At 40.4% G+C, this 21,057-nt stretch overlaps 2 protein-coding genes across 3 annotated transcripts; one reads left to right on the top strand and one right to left on the bottom strand.

Moving 5' to 3' along the window:
• Nucleotides 1–78: 78 nt before the first annotated feature.
• Nucleotides 79–15,306, top strand: asxl1 (ASXL transcriptional regulator 1). Its single transcript, XM_082146117.1, is given in 13 exon segments — nucleotides 79–600; nucleotides 4,399–4,482; nucleotides 4,485–4,486; nucleotides 4,786–4,903; nucleotides 5,701–5,854; nucleotides 7,170–7,243; nucleotides 8,006–8,090; nucleotides 8,689–8,808; nucleotides 9,873–10,039; nucleotides 10,147–10,243; nucleotides 10,367–10,472; nucleotides 10,584–11,496; nucleotides 11,618–15,306. Coding segments are annotated over 13 exon segments (5,004 nt in total). The 5' UTR covers nucleotides 79–543; the 3' UTR covers nucleotides 14,645–15,306.
• A 722-nt stretch (nucleotides 15,307–16,028) lies between these two features.
• pcmtd2a (protein-L-isoaspartate (D-aspartate) O-methyltransferase domain containing 2a) lies at nucleotides 16,029–20,944 on the bottom strand. Of its 2 annotated transcripts, none has more exons than XM_082146112.1 (6): nucleotides 20,658–20,944; nucleotides 18,625–18,950; nucleotides 18,090–18,192; nucleotides 17,802–17,973; nucleotides 17,589–17,712; nucleotides 16,029–16,837 (listed from the first exon to the last, which is right to left on the bottom strand). In XM_082146112.1, exons 2-6 carry the CDS (start codon nucleotides 18,929–18,931, stop codon nucleotides 16,611–16,613), a joined length of 933 nt encoding a protein of 310 aa, XP_082002238.1. In that variant the 5' UTR covers nucleotides 18,932–18,950; nucleotides 20,658–20,944; the 3' UTR covers nucleotides 16,029–16,610. The 2 variants fall into 2 exon arrangements, with proteins under 2 accessions (XP_082002238.1, XP_082002237.1); XM_082146111.1 differs by having other exon boundaries at nucleotides 16,029–17,038; nucleotides 20,658–20,942.
• Between the last annotated feature and the right edge of the window lie 113 nt (nucleotides 20,945–21,057).

The following is a 21,057-nucleotide window of genomic DNA, read 5'->3' as shown; positions in this document are numbered from 1 at the left end:
TAGTGTTTTCATATCTGTGTCGTGCTGCCTAATATGAATCACGTCTGATCTCGCCGCACATAACAATGGGAGTGGCCTCATCCCGTCAGATGCGTCAGATGAGCCGCGGCTGTAGGAGCGACTGAAGAAGAGGGGGATGGGGAGAATTGTTTTTGTGTTGCATTCCTGCAGTGTGTTTGACCTTTGACCTCATTGTTGTGTTCTCCTCGTCTTGCATTCCAAAGTGAGGATTTCCTGCAGTATGCCAAAAGCTACTGGGGCTCGCCTGTTCTGCGCCCTGTCTGTGTTTACCACTATTTAACCAGTGAGACGTTACCAAAAAAACTCCCTGGACCTCCGCTGCTGCAACAACCTATCGCTTTACTGGCAAACCGTTTTACGGAAAGGCGTGCGAGTTTAAACGGAGCGACTACGCAAGTCCTAGGGGTGAAAAGGAATCAAAGACCCGTTTGGTGTTACAGCTAGCCTAGCACGCTAACGGGCTTGCCGTGTATCACGCACACGTTTCATATCCGCTGCAGAAATCCGCACCCGCGCGACAACATGAAGGACAAACAGAAGAGAAAGAAGGAGCGCACGTGGGCAGAGGCAGCTCGTATGGTAATATATTAATAATTTTTAAGAAAATTATAGCGGTTTTATTCCTGTGTGTAGGGTTAGGGGTGTTGTACGAGAGCCGCGAACAAAGCTGTCTCGCGCTGGGCTGGACACATTCAGGCGCCGCCGCTGCTGCTATTTGTGTATCTATAGACAGTGTGTGATGTTTCATAACCCGGCTTTTACCTTTATGCTGACATGGCTCTTGACACAAGGTGCCTGTATTTACCTTGACAACATAAGCATTACATTTCTAGTGTTTGTGTCTCATTTGAATGAAAGAGCCCTTGCTGGTAGCCTAGCGTATTAGCAGCTCTGCCCGTTTGACCCTTTGTTTGCAGGGCTTCTTTTAGCGAGCTGAATAAAATGCTGAAAATACTCAGTGTGAGATCTTTCCCTGTTATTAAAGACCAGTTTTAACAAATGTATTAAATACTAATTTGAGCTGCTTGTTTATCTTAAGCAGCAGCTGAGATAGTAGGCCTTATTTCTGTTTTTATCCAGTTAGTAATTAATTGATATTTTTTGTTAGTTTATTAGGATTAAAAAAAAAATTAAATGAGAATTGGGTATTTTAATGGTTTATGTCTGTATCAGTATACATCTGTATGCAGTTGAAAAACGATTTGTGTCTCTTATCATGTTAAGACAAAACAGCCATGCATCTGCTATTATGATAAGAGGATTTCTCCTTTATTCTCCACAGTGGTGGTACATGGGTGCATAAAATTAATCTGTAGTGCATATATTATTGCATGTTAAATGTAAATTATACATAATTCAGTTCAAGCTTCTGGAAAGATGCATGTATTATATGATCTGCATCTTCATAGTTTCTTTGTTGCATTTGGTGCAAATTAAATGGAAAACGTGTCTAATCTTTTTGCAAAGACTGGCATTTAAGTAAGATATATGTCGGACATCTAGACTTTCAGCTTAGTTTTTGTTATAAAGCGCTTAAGTAGAAACATAACTGTATAACGTGAGATTGTATAAAATAAAATGCTCTCCCTTATCAGACTTAGTGTCACAGACCAAATACACCTGTGCAGCTGAGTTCATTGTTTTTGCTTTCTTTTGATACATTTTATGTGGTTAAAATCATTATGTCTGGCAGGTCTTTGTCTGCTTTTCTAGGTAATCATAACAGCTTTCACTCTTGAATTTGATCCACCCAAACAGACCAGACAGTCTTTGAATTTGGTAATATCTGCTGTTTGGCTTATGGCTAGTTTGAGATAAAGCATGAGAAAGGTTGAATGAAGCTACAGACATGATATCTGGCAAGAGCAGATCTCGAAACACAAGTGTTGTTTTTGGGTGGGGATCCCATGTGCTAGAGAACCACTGCTTGTATCAACTATTGGAATTATGTATGTCACAGTTTAGAACCTGTAATTAAATGTGAACCAATTAAGTGTGATGCCAAATCTGAATAAAAACGCATCTAATATCAGATGTCTATTTTACTTCCAAGGATATTGTCAACTTATACCAACAAAACACATTTCAGGGCTGCTCTTTTGCAGGCATCACATGCATGGATTGAGCTTTGGGAAGCAGGTATGGGCATGCCTGTATACCAGGTAGAGTAGTCACCTACCAGCTCGTCGTCTGTAGTAATGGGACAGGCTCAGATGAGGGCACACTCAAAACCAAATAGACTGAATACTTTAAGTCCAAGTGCTGCTTACTACCTGCAACATCATATTTTCAGTTCCATTAATTATTGGATGATCTGGTCTTTTAAATGATTCCGATGTATGAGTGATTAAAGAGCTTCAAAGAGTATTGCCGCATTATATAATGACTTGGAAACCAAGCAGCAATGAGAAATGGCAGCTTCGGGAGACAGATGCAACCAGATACTTAGGCTCAAGGCCAATGTATATCAGATCATCTTGGTGATACACTTGTTTGCAATGGGAAATGTGAAGCAGGCCACCTATTTTAGTGTTTCTGGTTATTCACAATGGTTCCTTCCTTAAGGGGACTGTAATGGTGTATAGCCATCTTTGGTGTGTTGAAAAAGAAAATTTGGTTCTCATTAGTACTGATGCTGGATGTGGGTGATGCTGTGGTTTGTTTTTTGTCTATTTTAATATTGCATCCTCTACAAATGGATTGGATGTTTGTGGGAACGAGAAACGTCACAGCATATTCGTGCAGCAAGGGTTTTGTTTGTAACTTTAACCCCTTGTCTGTTGTGCATTTATTCCCAGAGATCCATATGGATTGTTCGATATAAGACCTTTTAAAAAGACATCTTTCATTTTTTTTTTTCTTAGCTAGTTCTCATGACAGCATAATTTTCAATTAAAATGTCATAATTTGATGTTCCTTTGAAACGGCAGACGACTTCAATGATTTTTATCCGCCCCTTTCTTACAATCGACTGCAAGATTGCATTCAGATGTGGCTCCGTCCAATCAACAACCGATGGATAGAAGTCCTCTCCCTACATTTTTCTTAATTTTTTTATACTCTTCTTCACTTGGCTGTGCATCAGTACTGAAGAAGAGATCTGTCACTACTTCCATTTCATCATGACTTCAAGAATACTAAGCCACTCATTTTTAAGTGCATACATGTTAGGAATTGAGTCCGCTCTATGAATTATGGTAGTGTATAATATTACTCCATTTTTCATTCCCTATGGTACCATGAAATAGCTGGGGTGAGAGGAGTAGAAACCATGCTGGCACAACTCGACAGAAGCAATGCATAAATGTACCGCGCCTTTCAATTGCATATACACACAAGCATTGGTGCCTTGTCAGGACTATGTTATAAATAACTAGGAAGTTTGTCTTGACATTGGCCTAGTAGTTTGAAGTTCTCACAGCTTGACGTTTTTCGTGCCTGCTTCCTTGCAGGAAGTGCACCTGGCTGGTATTTTATCATTTAATTTAGTGTGTATTTATTTTATAGTATGTGCTCTTCCATTTCCTGTTTCATTGTCCTTGGTTTTAGGACTCAGCTGAACACAGTGGAAGTGGATGTAGTGCTTACCATTTTAACCACCAAGTAATAAGAAGGTTACATGCTCTTGTTGCCAGAACTGATTCTGGAAATGATTTGCTCCGTATCAATGGGAAGAGGAATGTTAAAAATATGGTGTATTGTTATGGTTAATACATTCTTCCCCCATTTCACATTTTCTATGAATAATGTTCTTCCTGAGGTTTCACACATGCTACATGATATCAGCTGTGTTAGTCTTTTTTTTCTACTTTCATATAGGCTAAAAGCCCGTCATATACAGGAATTGTGGAAGTCTGGAACTGTGCAGAACCTGTCTAATATGGACCTAAAAAAAGAAAGCTGAGTGCTTCTGTTAAAACTGGCATGGTGGTCTTAAAATAAGTATGAATTGCAATGGTACTGTAATTGGCAAGCTGAGAGTGCTGTGCTTAAACTGTTAAGCGGTTTTCACAGTAAACCCCTCACTGAAAGATTGTCTCTTTTTATTCATCCTCTTTAAATTGCTGCTACATGCCTACATCCATATGTACAGGTTGACGTCTTTGGCAGTCACAGTTCAACACTTTTTGAGTCTCTCGTACCAAGTTGTGTTTTTAAAATTATTAATTGTAAAAAGTTAAAAACAATTTTAAAAACCTCTCTGGATCATTCTGTTGCACAATTCCTGGCTGTTTTTGAACATCATTTAAACATCCCCAAATAAACCCATTTAATAGACTAATCATACATTTAAAAATGTGTATTTTTCACAAATGTAAAAAAATAAATCTAAATTTGATAGTTGTTGATTTTGATGTGCTTTTTCACCTCTTGCAGGTTCTGGAGAACTTTTCTGATGCCCCAATGACACCCAAGCAGATTCTGCATGTCATCCAAACAAAGGGGCTGAAAGAAATGAGGTCTGGTATAAAGCATTCATAAACATAAATGTACTGTGTTTCTGTTTTGAGCAGTGATATTCATGCTTGAGATTTGTTTCCATGTTAGAGTACTTTTTTTAACACTGTCTCTTGACTGGCTTTATTGGTGTATATTTATAATGGGCTTTTTTTGTGTTTCTCTTTTTCTCAAATTATTTTCACCCCAAAATAGAAGGTAAGATTAATTTAAAGAGCTCTTTGTTGCATCTTCCATTCAAACAGTTTAATCTTTCTTACTTGAGTGACACTTGCACGTTTCTACCCCTCTTTCATCCTTCCTCAGCGGCACAGCTCCACTGGCCTGCCTGGTCACCATGCTTCACTCTCAGGTCAGAGGAGACCGAGTGAAGAACAGTATTTTCTTCAAGCTGCCTGGAAGGATGAGTCTGTTTACCCTAAAGGTAGAGAATCCGTAAAACCTTGCAGAATTCTTTCTATGCTTGACTCTTTCACTCTGTTTTTCAGGGTTCCTACGCAGTTTGCAAAAGTATGGAATTTGAATAGAGTAATTTCCAGTTCTGGATCATATTTGTTTCTCCAAACAATTTCACCTATTCAGTTTTTTTAATATACAAAATTACAAATTTTATAAATAAATAAATGTATTACACAAGCAGAGTGTTTTCATGACTAAAGATTAGTGATCCTTTAGTGACTGTCAAACACGAGTGAGTTCAAGGCACACAATTTCGTTATGCAAAACTGTTGTTCTTTACCATAAGCGAGTCTCTTTTGAACTTCACTAAAATAATGTTTTTTCAAATGCCACAAACGGCAACAGATAAAGGAGCAAACTATCGTCTTAATCAGACTGTACTTTGCTTTTTGGTGATCATGCAACATAAATCCACATTACAGTATCAAACTGGTGTATCAGTGGTGAATATATGCTGGTTTTAAAGCGTTTAAGGTTTCTTTTCATGTAAGTGCATGTTATCATTTCAAGAAAATCAATGAAAATAAAAAAATATATATTTACAGATGACTCCACTATATACCAAATATAATGCTTTATGAACCATTTATGTTAAATATGGACAAAAAAAAACAGGTTTGGACATTTGATTATGGGAAAGTATGCAATTTTGAAATGGAAAATGTGTAGGAACCCTTGGTTTAGCAACTGGATTATGATTCTAATACCCACATAGAAAGAGCTACATGTCCTGTGTCTGTATCTACCCACTGATGCCTACAGAAAAATGCACTTCAGTGGACAAAGAGCCCGACAGCGAACGAGTCTGGAGATGGGACTGGTACTTCAACAGGATCCACCACAGCAACAGTTGAAGGAGCAGAGCAGGAAAGCTGTGACTCCACAGAGGCGGCTGCTGCTAGTGGGGAAAATGATGGTGTGTGGACTATTCATTCTTTTCTTTCACCCCCCCACCCAGAATTGATTAATTCACCCTGTTTTCCAGTAAGTGGAACAGGCTTATAAATTAAAGAAGCGTATAAAAGAGCTGAAAAGTAGAGGCCCCATCTTTTCATTTTTAAGAAAAGCTTTGATTCCAAACGGTGATGAGCATTAAATACCCTGAGCTTAAGAAGCATGTAGTGCCTGAGAGACATTGATTTCTTTTTTTGCTTTGGATGTGTGTGTTGCCATGGATACTGCGGCACATGACGCATCCAGCAGTGACCTAGATGAGAGTGGTTTAGAACATGTATTTGTGTGGCGTGAAAGAATACATGTGATATTATTCCTGTAAATTACAATGCATTTCATATTTGCTCTGTTTTACATGTTTATGTGAGAAAAAAACACTTTTCATCCTTGGCAGACGTGGTTTGATGTTGTTTCGAAGCATGATGATTCTAGAAAACAGCTTTATTTCTTATTCTTATTCCATTTAAAAAAAATACATTTCCCATAAATTTAAATAACGCTTATGGCATCTATTATTCTTCTGCGTAAGGCAATTACCATAAGTGTATCTTTTTCTTCTTTTTTTTCCGGAATAGAATATTTGCATACCTATTGCAAAGTATTTGCTGAGTTAAATATGGTTGTGTAGTACTGTATTTATTATCTTTTGCTCAGTCAGGCTCAGGGAGTAGCTACCATTTTATTAAGGTTCTTAATGTCGTTTTAAATTCACGAAAAGTCTTAAATATCTTAAATATCCTAAATGGTATAACACAAGTCTTTATTATCATTTTAAGATGTGTTAAATTTGGGAAAAGAAATACCGGAATCACTATACAGCCTGATTATTAACCTGATTATTTTTTTTATCTGATGAGTTTCGCTTGTTTCAAAGTAAAAACTCCTTTGTGACTGGGTTTCAAATGTTCTTCCTTACAATCACGTGCAAATGTATACCTTTTGGTCCATTTTATTGTGATATAAATGCATTCGAGGACTAATGTAAAAATGCATAATACAGCCAAATACGTTATAATACATTCAGCTTTTGCACTACTCGCCCCCTTCCCAATGCCAAACAATCAACCAAAAACGGAAGTGTTCACCAATGCCCATGTGTTGGTGAATAACCAATAAGAATCAACACTGAATTACTGTTCCTGCACTTGTAATCTACTGTTGATGAAAAATTTGTCTCTCTCTCTCATTCTCATTAACACATGAACAAAATTAAAGTACAAATTGTTAAGGTAAAATTATTGATGGATGTTCTGCTCGTTTCCTCCTCTTTGTTCCAGCTTCTGTGGATGAGACTTCCTCCAGTGCCTCTTGCTCCACAGAACCACAGACAAGACTCAGTCGCTCCTCGCAGGTACCTGCAGTGCCTAACTTCATCTTTACAATGAACCATCACCTTCATAACTAATTTTTACATGCAGGACCCTCCAAGCATGGATTTTCATCTATGCATCATCCTTATGCACAGTACTCATCTCCTCCTCAGATCACTAGTTATGCCAGGAAGGCAGCTGAATACATAACGTCAGTATGTGAAAATGAGTCATTAGTGAAGTTCAGAAAGGTGACATGAGTCAGGTCAAGAAATCCCCACAGATAACACTGACATCAGTCATGAAAAAGACGGATCCTAATCAGATCATTTGCTTGGTTTATCATTTTCAGTAAATGCCGTAAAATTGTTTGTGATTTAAGCACTGACTCCACAGGAACTCCAGTGTTAATCAGCAGATTTTGAAACTTCTGACTGCCTTCATGCTTTTTTCCCCTCTCATTTGCATAAAGTTGAACATTTTCTGCATAAAGCTGAAGTTTGATGCTCTTACCACTTGTCAATCCCACAATCCCCTGCTCAGGCCAGTCGCTCAGCTCCCATAGAGAATGAACTGAAAATGCCCACTCATCTCCAGGACAGTTACACCCTGTTTTTTCCTTTTGTATTCTTTGTACCTGCATTAATTCTTTTTTTGTTTTTGTTCAAATCCTTACATTCTGAAATGTTATCAGATATTACATTCCTATTTAAATTCTCCTCTGAGCATGCTGTTATTTTCCATTTCTGTGGAGGAGCTGTGTGTGTATGTGCTCATGATTATTTCTCCAATCCCTCTTACAGTCAGGGAGACAGAGGAAGAAAGCTGTGATGATGCCCCGTGTAGTGCTCACTCCTCTCAAGGTCAACGGTGAACACGTCCCATCAGGTTATAATAGCTCTTTTTCTTGTTCACTTTTTTCACCCCCCTTCTTTCTGTATCCCTCCCCCCCCACACTCTGCAGTGGTTTGTATACCTGCTTCCTCTGACTGTGGATGCTCTTTATCTGAGTGGCCTGACAGTGTTTGTAATTTTACACATTGACACACTCTAATCATTTATAGTGCAGTCTCCTCAAGGGCTGTTTTCCCACAGTTCCCTCCTGTTGACAGCCGCCGCCTCTTTTCCTTGGTTAACTTTGCACTAAAAACAGCATCTTTTCTTGAAGCCACTGACATTTTTGTCACTTGAACGTCAATACCCCTCAGTGTGAAAGCAGTGTTTCTGGTTTGTCCTGTCAGCCCTGCTCTGTTCCCCTTGGATATCTGCTTTGCATTTGCGCCTTAGAGATATCCATTCACCCCTCTTCCTCTTTGTCTCTGTGCCTCGGGATATCCGTCCCTTTGACTTTTTGTGTTTCACGCACATGCCTGTCACTTTGGCCTCTTTAGTGCCACTAGCCTTCATGCCTCAGCTGCCCTACCCACACTCACTCGTTCTCAGAGAGTCTCACCAGCCTCCATCCTCCCCCCACCTTTACCCTCAGGAGCAGCGGGGAGGCGCAGGGAAGGCTCTAGGGGGGGTCCAGGCCCTACTCTCCGTGCCCGCTCCGAGCTGGGCTGGAAACGCACCCAGCACTTCAAGAGCATACGTGGTCTTCGTTCAGGTACAGAGGATGAAAACCAAGGACCCCCATGTATTAATTACTTCCCCTAAGCCCCTTGCTCACAAATGTCCCCCACAACATCAATAATTAACTTCTTCCCAGGTATTACATTGAGTGAGTGAATAGCTAACAAGTTTGTGTCAATCTAATGACAATGTTCCAGTCTTTATTTCAGTCACTTTATTCCCAGTCAGTTATTTCTAACCAGCAATTAAGGCATCTGGAGGAAATAGTGAAATAAACAAATAGCCATTTTCATTAATTTTTTTATCATTTTCTATTTGCAGTGGATGGGTGCAAAAAAAAAGTATTGTGTAGAATATTTTGTCCTGATGCTATTGAATGAAGAACATGCTATGTGGATCTTTTGTCATGCTGGTTTCTCAAAGTGCATAATTGTTTTGACTTTGAATAAAATTGACTTAACTGATTAAACTTTTAAAATTAAAGGTAACGATATCTGCATATATAAGTTTGGAATCCAATGTGTATTCCTATGCTTCAGCTCATTTTATTCCTTTTACCTGAGCGTAAATGGGACAAACTCATAGAAACCTGACTAATTTTAAACCTTGTTAGTCTATAGCTGAGTTCAAACTATGGTTTGTCTTTTGCAGTTTTGCCAGTGTACTTTGTTTTATTCTGTAGACTCTCAATAAGCTGGTCTTAGATCTTAGCCAAAAACTGTTTGAATTTCATTGTAGACTTTTTTTTTTTTGTAGTGTGCTTATGTATAGGCATAATGATTTCGGTTATTAATTGCTGCATTAGCTAATGTAATGTTCACCTGATAATAATGTAAAAGCTGTGTGGATTGATCAGTGGCTCAGGTAAACTTAAAATAAGACTATTGTTATTGCTTTACTAGAGTTCTGCTATAACACCCTCTGATTATACAGATTTACTAGCACTTCATAGTCATGTATCATACACTAAATATATGGGAATATAGACCAGAGTCTGCTATTAAGATATTACATAAATATGGCCCTGGCGTGCACTCATTCTTAGGTATCATGAAGCAACTTTCTTACATATACTCAATGTAAGACTGTATTTTGCAGGTCCCATGAAAAGGAATCGAGGAGGAGTGGAGGTGGATTTTGAGACTCCAGGCTCCATCCTGGTCAACACCAACATTCGTGCTCTCATCAACACACGCACCTTTGCTGCTTTTCCCCCTCACTCCCAGCAGCAACTACTCCAGCTTTTACCAGAGGTGGATAGACAGGTATAATTCTTAAAGAATTGTAGAATTCTTCATTTTCAATTGTTACAATTGTATAAATGTTCTTTTTTTTTTTTTTTTTGCCTAATTTTCATTCTTTTAATGCGTAGGTTGGCCCCGATGGCCTTGCTCGGCTAAGCAGCTCGGCCCTTAATAATGAATTTTTCACTCATGCCTCCCAGAGCTGGAAAGAGCGTCTAGCTGAGGGTGAATCTCTTACTTTTGTCCTGTAATATATGAAAAGAAATGACAGAAACCGACCAAAATAAGTCGCTCTAGGCAATTTACTATATTGGTGGATAAAGTGAAAATATTTTTACATTCTTGAAGGTGAGTTCACTCATGAGATGCAGGTCCGCTTCAGGCAAGAGATGGAAAAGGAGAAGAAAGTAGAAGCATGGAAAGAGAAGTTCTTTGAGGAGTACCATGGCCAAAGGTTCAAAAGCCTTTTTTCCCCCTATTTTTTTATCTTAGAATTATTTTGTTAATCTGATTATTAATGTTGAATTAAAATAACTTATTCTGTTTTTTCATTTTCTTTTTTAAGGTCTGGCTTGACAAGAGAAGAGGCGTTAAAGCTCACAATGAGCGATGCTGGAGATGTTGCCGGTGCAGTTTTAGACTCTGATTCTGCTACAGTAGCTACACCCAAGAGGCGAAGTGTTGGAAGACGACGGAGGGATGGCCGTATCAGACGGCGTTCACGGGCTGACCTCAGACGTAGAGCTCGGCGCTCACTTTGCAAAAATACAACGGCAACTTTACCTTCAGAAGAAACAACAGAGAGCACTGCAACTCCAGATGTTATACCATCAGTTGCATCACCAGTCCCAGAAGCAACAGCAGTTCAGGGAGAGGTGGTCCTCCAAACAGACATTGGACTGGAAGCTCCAGAAGAAAACCTCTCTGCAGAGGCTGTCCCCTCCCCTGTTCCTGTACCCACGCCTCCTCCAGAATCCACAAGTTCAACCTGCGATGAACCAGAAGCCTCCACAGGCCTGTTGCCTGAAGTACCTGAACCAGCTGTTGCATCTACCTCCTCTCCTTCCTCTTCCTCCTCTTCAACGTCTTCGTCATCGTCGCCTTCTTCCTCTCCCTCCTCTGCCTCAGACAGACAGACTTTTGCCGCAAGCTCAGACTCCTCTTCTTCCTCGTCCTCCTCCACTGCTGCTGTTGCCACTGATCCGCTGGATGATGGGGCTTCAGTCATTACCACTGGCACAGCAGGCACTGGTGCAAGCAGCAGGGAGAGCAGCCCCGCAGCAAGTCCCGCCACATCAAGTCCTGCAATTCAGCTCAAGGAGCAGAAGAGAAGGCCAGACGAGTCCCAGGCCTTCACCAGCTTTCCCGAGAAAAGGGCGCGGCTGGATGAGCGTCAGTCCTTTCGTAACACAGTTGACTGTGTGCACTCAGAAAAGCCACAACCTACAACAGAGGAGCCCAAGGTCCCGCCAATCCGGGTATGTTGGACATGTTATTTTTTCTTATTAGTCCATTGTAAACCTCTGTGTAGTTGAAAACTATATCCATGAGTGTAAACCTTATCTTGTATGCGTGTTTCTCTTCTACCCACTCCACTAGATACAGCTCTCCCGGATCAAACCGCCCTGGGTCAAGGGGCCGCCAACGTACCAAATCTGTCCCCGCATCGTGCCTCCCAACGAAGGGTCGCGGCGCTCTGGGACGGGGGCGCGCACCCTGGCGGACATCAAGGCCCGTGCACAGCAAGCCCGTGCCCAGCGAGAAGCCGCTGCTGCTGTTGCAGCCTCTGGGGATGGGGGAGGGCCTGGGGGGAGCGGCCCGGGGGGTGGTACTGGGATACCGGATCGCTCCAGCGGGAGGCGTTCGAGAGAGCACCCAGGTCCCGTTGAACCAGGAGGAGGAGGAGGAGGAGGAGGAAGACGAGGAGGAAGAGTTGATTTGGAGGAGCAGGAATCGCCTGCGAGCTCTCATTCGTCTGGAACACAACTACAGCTGTCCAGTGTAGATTCAGCTGACAGGCCTCAAACCTCTACCCCACTGACTGAACCATCGCCCTCCTCTGTGTCTTCAAACCCATCTCTACCACCATCAGAGTCTCCGAAAACACTCACGCTATCGCCACCTGCAACCGACAGCCCTGCTTCCCAGGACCAGGTGGAGGAGATTTGTGGAGAGGAAGAGATGACTGCCTGCCCAAGTGATAAAGCCTCGGAGCAGACCTTAGACACCCCAGTGCCTACGCCAAGTGATCCAGAGTCTTTTTGTAGTCAAGACCCCAGAGGTGAGGAGGCAGAGTCCAGTGAGAGTAGAACGACTACTCCTGTTTGCACCTCAGCATCAAATGATGCCATTTCTTTAGTGCCCACCTCTATACCAGACTCGCTGCCAAGATTTGGTGCCCAGGGTGTGGATGTCATCAGGACCTTGGCAGCTTCTCAACCCTGGGAAGGTGAAAAGAATGGTGGTGAGCTTCACCCAGGGACAACTGGAGTTATCCAGCATGGCTCAGACTTGAAAATACCCAAAGAGACACTTGTTACAGCCCGAAATGGATGGGTAGAAAGTAGTGAAGAGCATTCCATGAGAGAGGGGATGCTACAAGAACATAGGAATGGAGAGAGTGATGCTGATGGCAAATATGAATCGGGCTCTCTACCATGTCTACCAAGTAATGCTGGCGAGGAAGACACTGGAGCACACAGTGATTCAACAGAGACAGCATCTGACTTTGAAAATGAAACTCAGGAGGATGAAACCGTGGATTGGCATGGAACCCAGATGGATATTAACGGCATGCATGCTCAGAATACAAAGTCACAGAATCATCCTGTCATTCAGACCTCAAGTCGACTCACTTCATCAATGTTGAATCCTCCTCAGCACCAGCAACCAGTCATACAGGCCCATATATCTAACCCCAACCATACCCAAACTGTCATTCAGGCTCGCTTCCCTAATGGTGTGCCAAACCAGCCAGTCATTCATTCCAACAAGCAGCATACAATTCATACCCATGCTATAAACCGTGCTCAGGAACAGATTACCACTGCGCCCTCTCAAGCCCAAGTGCAAGCTTACCTGACACAGGCAGAGAGGGACCAAAGCAGACATCTACGGCTGAATGATAATGGCATTGGTGTGAAGCTGTTTGTTTCAACCGAGGATGACACCAAACCTCTGAGCAGAGGTCCTGGAGAAGATTTTGTTTTAAATTCTGCTGGTCCTCCAGTTGGCAGAAGATTCCAAGGTTCATCTCGACCAGTTTCCTCTGTAGAGGCCAACAACCCTCTTGTCACCCAACTTCTTCAAGGCAGCCTACCCTTAGAGAAGGTCTTACCCCAGCCTCACTCAGTCAGCAAGCTGGAAATTAATCGACTTCCAGGTTCCCCTGCAGGTAACTCAGCCAGTCGTCAACCTCCAAGAAATCTGGGACCCCGTTTTAGAGGCCCGTCTGAGTCAGGAGGACCTATAGAAACTGGTGTCTCTGACTTCCAACAAAAAGCTGCATCCGTTCGAGTATCCCCTGGACCTGGTCGAAACTTCGGTTCTTCGCCGCCGGGTTCTGCTCCATCTCGAATGGCATGTTTGTTTGAGGAAGCCAGCCCAAGAACCACACATGTTCTGTTCAGTTCTCAACAACCAGGAGGTGCAGTGCCCTCAGGAGCAGTACCTGTCATAACATCCCTTCCATCAAACTCCTCTGCTAGAACTTCAATGGATATGAACTCTCAGAATGCTCCAGTTTATGAATCAGCTGTCATTAAAGAGCACCCTGGACCTCTTCCTCCACGAGGTGAAAATCTGGAGAGGCCAGCTGGCTTTCAACAGCATCCTAACAATCTCTCCCAGTCTGTGTGCAGAACTGCACCTGATGCTCCCTCACCTCCACATGGTGACCTTTGTCCGTCGGAGGTTGTACCTACTGTTAAGATTAACTGGCGCCCAAGCAAACCCCAACCATCCCAGTATCAGCAACAGCTTTCTCCTATATCTACAGTAAAGAATGAAGTCTCCTCGCGCCCTTCGTGCCAACAAGCTCTGACCAAAAACTCACCTGCTCCTATCATTGGCAATACTTCTGTTGTAATAACCAAAAAGGAGCCTCTGGACAGTTTTCATGGAGGTGGTGGAGCTATGGAAGGACTGCTAAATATGGAAATGTCTCTTGTCAGAATGGCTAAAAAGGAACAAGTCAGAAATCCATATGCCCGTCAAGCAGACACTTCTGCTTCCCCTGTCTCCTCCTCTCCTTCCTCATCTGCCTCCAGTCTCCCTTACCAGTTATATAGCAAGCTACCAAAACTGCAGCAGAGTGGGGGCAATGGAGGGTCCTCATCCAGCTTCAGTTACACAGCTAATGTGTCTGTGGTGGATGGTAGCGGCTTCTCCCGCAGTTTAGCCGATGGTGTGCTGCAGATAAGGCCACGTGTGAGCGTCAGCAGCGGTGGAGGCCAGAGCGCCACGCTTAGCATTCAGGCATTTGCGGACAGTGCTGCAGAAGAAGTGGCTCTCAAGTGTTCCTGCCGACTTAAGGCTATGATCATGTGCCAGGGCTGTGGCGCTTTCTGCCATGACGATTGCATTGGCCCCTCGAAACTGTGTGTGTCATGTCTGGTTGTCAGATAGTTTGCTGCAGCTCCTCAAAACTGAGTCGACTGGTCAGAGCAAATACTTTGATCACTCCAGACAATTCTAGCCCCTTGCCAGTGGTTGAATACCACTGGAAATCTTGGACTCTTGTGAGCAAAGAATGAGGACACTGCAGTATTTAAACGGGCCAGATTTTTTGTTGCTGGGCCAGGCAATACAGTAGGGCTGGAAGATTACTTGTAAGATAAAATTCAGTCTGTATTTTTGTTGCATATTTTTTCTATTGCTGTTATGATGGTGTTATTATTACAATAATAATGATATTGTTATTATTATTGGTATTATTACGTGAATTTACATGGCACGGTCGATTGTAAATTGTGCCTTTTTTTTCTCCAACAAAACATTTACCTCATCTACTTGACACCAGTCATCAGTTCAGTGTGAAAATGGTGGCGTTCCTTTTTGTTTTCTTCTCTTGATGCCTCTCTGTGAAGAGAGCTTTGAGAATTTTGTGTAATGTCTTGCAAAGAAATATTTTTTTAATCATTAAACAAGAAAATACATTTTTGTTATTTTGTAAGTGCTTTCACTCTTCTTTTTGTTTCCATTTTTATTTTCTTATCCAAAGTGAAGTCCAGTCTGTACTTGGCGGTTAAGCACAGTATTCAAATCTAATAAAGCTGAAAGTGAAGGTATTTTCTCTATTTGAACTTCTTTAACTGAGGGTAAGGTGGGCCAAAGTTGTGTTGGTGGTATCAAAGAATATCATGGTATGCGTTTCCACAGCTTGTGCAGATATTTATTTTAATGTTACCCATTTAGGAAATATTTGTCTCCTGTCCTCATATAATAATGAAAAAAAATATGATCCACACTTTTAGAAATCTAAATGATGCATTTATTCATTTAATCTGTCTTGTATGTGAGCCCAGTGTTAAGAAGTTTAGACTTTAATTTTACATTAAATGGTTGCAGAGACTTACTAGATATAGTTTATGTATCAGAATACAAACATAATGCTTTGGTTTTTGTGTTATCCAAACTAGTTTGAAAACTGGAAACTGATTAATATGTCAAAATAACTTGGACCCTCTAGTCTTTGCTACATTTCGTTTGCATGATGATGGATTCAAGTTCACATTCCATACTGTAGCCTTAAAAAAAATATTTCTAGGGTGAAATGTTTTGTGTCATGATATAGACAATATAAAAGGTCACATTAAAAATGGTGAGTTATTCAATTAGTCCATTCTACATCGCTTGACAGTGCACATCAGAGCATTTTATAATTTATAATTAAATTTAAATATATATTTAACAACTATAGACTATACCTTTTATACTTTTTAAAAGCAAAAATGCAAACACAAGCCCTGAAAACAGTACAAACCCAAGAAAGTTTTAAATTGGCAAAACACCTTGGAAAATCAAAGTCTTTTATCTTGAAATTTCCAAAAACTTTACTACAGAGATTGTTGGACAATCACATTTTTTAAACGTGCCTTTGTATCTTCACACAATTAGACATTTGTTACAAATCCATACACCAGAATATTTAGATTTTCACTTTTCATAGTAAATCTAAGAACTGAGACTAGATGGTATACAACACACACAAAACAAGTGAGACTGCACTGGATTTATGATTTAGTAAATTGTTAGCCAATGGTCTTGTCTTCATTTGAAAAAGTCACTCCACAAATAACATGAAATTTAGATTAATCAATTAGTTTTCACTCTGTTTCTTGTTTCCGTGTTGATGGTTAGCATCGTAGACCATGAATCCAGCCTTTTAACTTTGGTGGAACCAAATGAGACTTCATTTCCCCTCACAGATAAATAAATTTAACTTGAGAGAAAAAAAAAGAGTGGTGTAATTCTATGAGAAAGATCACCAGGATAATGTGAAAGTGAGTAACTAAAGAGCCATGGACTCTTAAGTGACAGTGATAGGTAGCTGTGAGTAGTCTATTACAGACTATGCACTGAAAGCAGAGGTCTACTTCTCTCTGTAATAAAGAAGATACATCTTGAGAGGCTCTGGCAAAGGCAGGCTGAGGATCCTCTCCCTTAGGAGGTTTACTGGAGTCTCTATCACCAAAACACTGCCCTCCTTCCTCCTCCCATTCTCTTCTTTATCCTCTAGTTGCTCACAAACCCTACTGCAGTCTTCATCTTCATCCTCATTGTCTGTGGATGACTGGTTGTTGTTGTTGTCCATGGGTCCTGGAATTAAGCGACTCATGAACAAATAACTATTGGTCAGAAGAGGGGTGTCACGGTGCTCACGTTTCTGTTTAAAGTGATTTCTTCGCTTCAATCCAGTTCTCTGGGGTAGTGGCAAGGATCCAGACCCAGATCTCTTTAGAATGTGACGGATGGTGATGCGGGCCAAATCCTGAAGACTTCGCACCTCGAACATGGCAGCTGCGTTTTATTTTATTTTTTTACTGAATTTATACACATACACAATTCTTACTCTAAATACACTAACGTTCAAAATATTAGGTAACATTTTTGTTTTTAAAAGAAGTCTCTCATGCTCACCAAGGCTGCATTATTTGATTAAAAATACAGTGAAAACATTAATATTGTGAAATATTATAACAATTTAAAATAACTGTATTCTATGTTAATATATTTTAAAATGTAATTTATTTGTAATGTAATTACTCCAGTCATTCTTCAGTGTCACATGATCCTTCAAAAATCATGTTGAAAACAGTTGTGCTGCTTGATATTTTTGTGGAAATTGTGAAAAAAAAATTCAGTATACTTTGATGAATAGAACGTTCAAAAGAATAGCATTTACATGAAATATATATATTTTTTGCTGTCACTTTTGATCAATTTAATGCATCCTTGCTGAATTAAAGTATTTCTAATTGTGTACAAAAAAAATGTATTAGGCTAAAAAATCTAATATTGTTTAAATCAAAACAATTTAAGTGTACACAAAATACAGTAGGTTACTTACGTAGGGACACTGCTCTTGGTTTGCCATTTTCCCTGTGTTTAGGGAGCACAAGTGGTGCGAAGGACACAGCAATTATCTTTCTTGTTTCCCATGTGTTATATCCTGTCCGAGTTATTTTAGTGAGCTAGAACAAATGAGAAATGCATATACATGTCACACATGTATCTCCTGGATTACCTGAGACCAGATGCATTGTAAGATTACATTATTCACCTTTTCTTCCAATGGCAGTACTAAGATTCCCCCAACCTTCAACAACTTCTTCATGTAGTCTTCATGTTCCCTTTGGACCCCTGCACCACAATAAACTCTGTCATACTGCCTAGTTTCTGGAGCAATCTCCAGACAGTTGCCCACAACAAAGGAGGGCTCACAGAACTCAAACCTAGACCAAAAGATTAGACGTGTCAGTCACCAATCCATCATTTTGCACGCTAGACTTTCAACAAGGGAATAAAGTTTATTTTTAATATAAAAGTGAAAACCCAAAAGTTACTACACCTGTCAAAACTATCATTCATCTTGATGAAGAAGTCCAGCTTCTGATAAGCATATTCTATTACATCTTCATGCAATTCAACACCATGATTCACACCAAATGGCCCTAAATATATGACACAGAATGTCAGTGATCACATGACAGGAATTATATTTAGCAGAAAATGTACTTTTTGGTGGATAATCCACCCAAAAATGAAAATGTGCTATCATTTACTCACCCTCATGTTGTTTCAAACATGTATGACTTTATTTCTTTTCTGGAACACAAAAAAAAATATTTTGAAGAATGTTAGAAACCAAACCTTTTTGCTTACCATTGACTTCTGTTGTATGGACAAAAAATGCAATGGAAGTCAATGGGAAGTGAAACTATCTTCTTTCGTGCTACCCAGAAGAAAGAAAGTCATAGAGGTTTGGAACGACACGAGGATGAGTAAATGATGACAGTATTTTCATTTTTTAGGAGGACAATCCCTTTGAATCAGCTAAAATAAGCAGAACAAAATCAAATCAGTCAAATTCTCTATTGACTCACCCAGTATAAGTCCCACCATGGTGCTGAGGTAACCTGTGCCACTGCCTAGGTTGAGAAAAGACAGGCCAGGCTGCAGGTCTAAAGCCTCCATCACCTCAGAGTAGATACAGGGTGCAGAGAGGTGGATGTTGCCGCGTCTCCAGGCCAAATCCTTGTAGGCACTGTCGCGGAATTCTTCCAGATAGTAGTCAGCACGATCAATGGCTCTGAAGGCATGTTCGACCAGATCAGAGCGAATGTATTGGGCTTCTTTCAGGTTGTCAATCAACTCGTCATTGTCCTCCCCAGCACTGACCGCACCTCCCATTTTGGCTCTTTGTTTGGGGCTAAACAGACAAGAAGAAAATTAAAGACATGTAACCGAAGAAGGGACACAAGAAACATACTTCCTGTTGATTAAAAAATGATTAATTGATCAACAACCACTTTCCAATGTTTCTTGCATAAGTCGTGATTCACAACTGGTTTTGCTTGAGGACAGTGTTGCGCCAGCATAGTACTACCACAAATGATTAACACACAAAAGTAAACAAAAATGTCCTTAAAAACAAACACTGAAATATATTAGGTAACACTATTTTGCAGTGTCCTTATTCCACTTTACATGTAGTTACTGTAGTAATAACTATAAATGATGCATAATTACATGCAACTAACCCTAAACCAAACCCTTATCCTAACCCTATATAGTAAGTACATGTAGTCAATTACTATTACTCAGTACTTAAATGTATAATTGCACTGTAACACGGACACCTTAAAATAAAGTGTAACCATATATTAATATTACCATGATATCAACAGAACCAGTAATATGCTAAATAATTAACATGACATTATTTTTTTTAAATTACAATTTTAGTTATTCCACTACCGTTTAAAAATGTAAAATGAGTGTTTTCTAAAGAAATATCTTATGCTCACCAAGGCTGCATTTATTTGATCATTCATTCTTCAGAAATCATTCTAATACGCTGATTTGGTGCTCAAGAAACATTTCTTATTATTATCAATGTTGAAAACAGCTGTGCTGGTTATTTTTTTAAATAGAAATTTCAAAAGAACAGCTTTTATTTGAAATAGGAATCTTTTGTAACATTATAAATGACTTCACTGTCGCTTGTGAACAATTTAATGCACCTAAACTGAATAAAAATCTTTATTAAAAATCCCAATGACCCCAGTGTAATTTTAGTTAAATAGGCCTATCTCTTGAATTTTGATGTTACCATTCTGTAGCCAATAACTGACCGCATAGAACAAATTATGGTTGTGGTTAGTTAGTTATATTATTAGTTGCATTTTGCATTGTTTTTATCCCAGCCGTTCGCAAACAGAAAAGACAACCATTTGGATTGTGACCCACTTGTTGAGAAGAATCACTGTTTTAGGCTACAAGATGAAATGTTGTATACTTATCTGGGCGATGGCTTTCACTATTGTTCGACAAATAAAAACTTAATCATTCTGAACACTATGTTCACAAGTTTAGAAATTCTGAAACCGTTTGCTTAAGAAGTGTGTTTGTGTTGCATTTCTTCAAAATAAATGCCACTCTATTAGCTATTTTGTTATGTAATCTAATGCCACGTCATATTACGTTAGGTGTCCAAATCATTTTTGAGGCCACTGTACATGGTTCGGACCAAACAAAACAGCATTTTTGTCCAGTTAACGGATGAGGGCGCTGGGCTACACTGGCGGAAAGTTAAAGCTTCCCCAGAGACGCTGTGTAGAAACTGCAGATGTGAGGAAGGTTCCCACCAATCACCGCGCGCTCAAATGCAGCTGCGCCATTCGCTAACAAACGCATATTGTGCTGTGTTTTTGATGAACATCCGGGTAGTTTCTCAAAATATAGTTAAATATGAAATAACACACATATACCCATTATTTTTAATCACGACCTGCCGTTCATTCTGCATGCGAGACTACATCTTATGCTAGGGAAAATATACTAAGAGTTTATCATTCTATTATCACACCAGAAAAATGCTATATAACAGCGAGCACTACTCATATAATGCGCTTACCTTCAAAAAGTAGTCAAAAATGAAGACAAAGGAAAGGAGAAATGGGGGTAGACTGGATTTTGGGGAGAAACTCGTCACGGGAAACACCCCGACGACTTTACAGTCGACCGAGCTGAACCGTCTGACACTGAGACACGTATCCTGGCTATGGTCCGGTGATGATGTCCATTCGAGTTCATTCAAGTTAATAGTCTCCTGTTGTTTCTATGTCTCGGTTTCTCCCCATAGACGTTCACTGCGAGATGCGCTGGATGTAAACATTGGCCAGCTGACTCCGTGACGTCAAGCCCACAAACAGAAATATGGGCCATAGAGCACATGGGTCCTGCACTACATTATTTTATGACATGTTCATAAACACAATAGTCTCTGGTCTTGATAAGAATTGGAGAAACCAGGA

This window comes from Leuciscus leuciscus (assembly GCF_965113295.1).
Source record: "Leuciscus leuciscus genome assembly, chromosome: 18".
NCBI lineage: Eukaryota > Metazoa > Chordata > Actinopteri > Cypriniformes > Leuciscidae > Leuciscus > Leuciscus leuciscus.
Note: the sequence above shows the minus strand (reverse complement) of the source record. Positions and strands in the feature narration are given on the sequence as shown.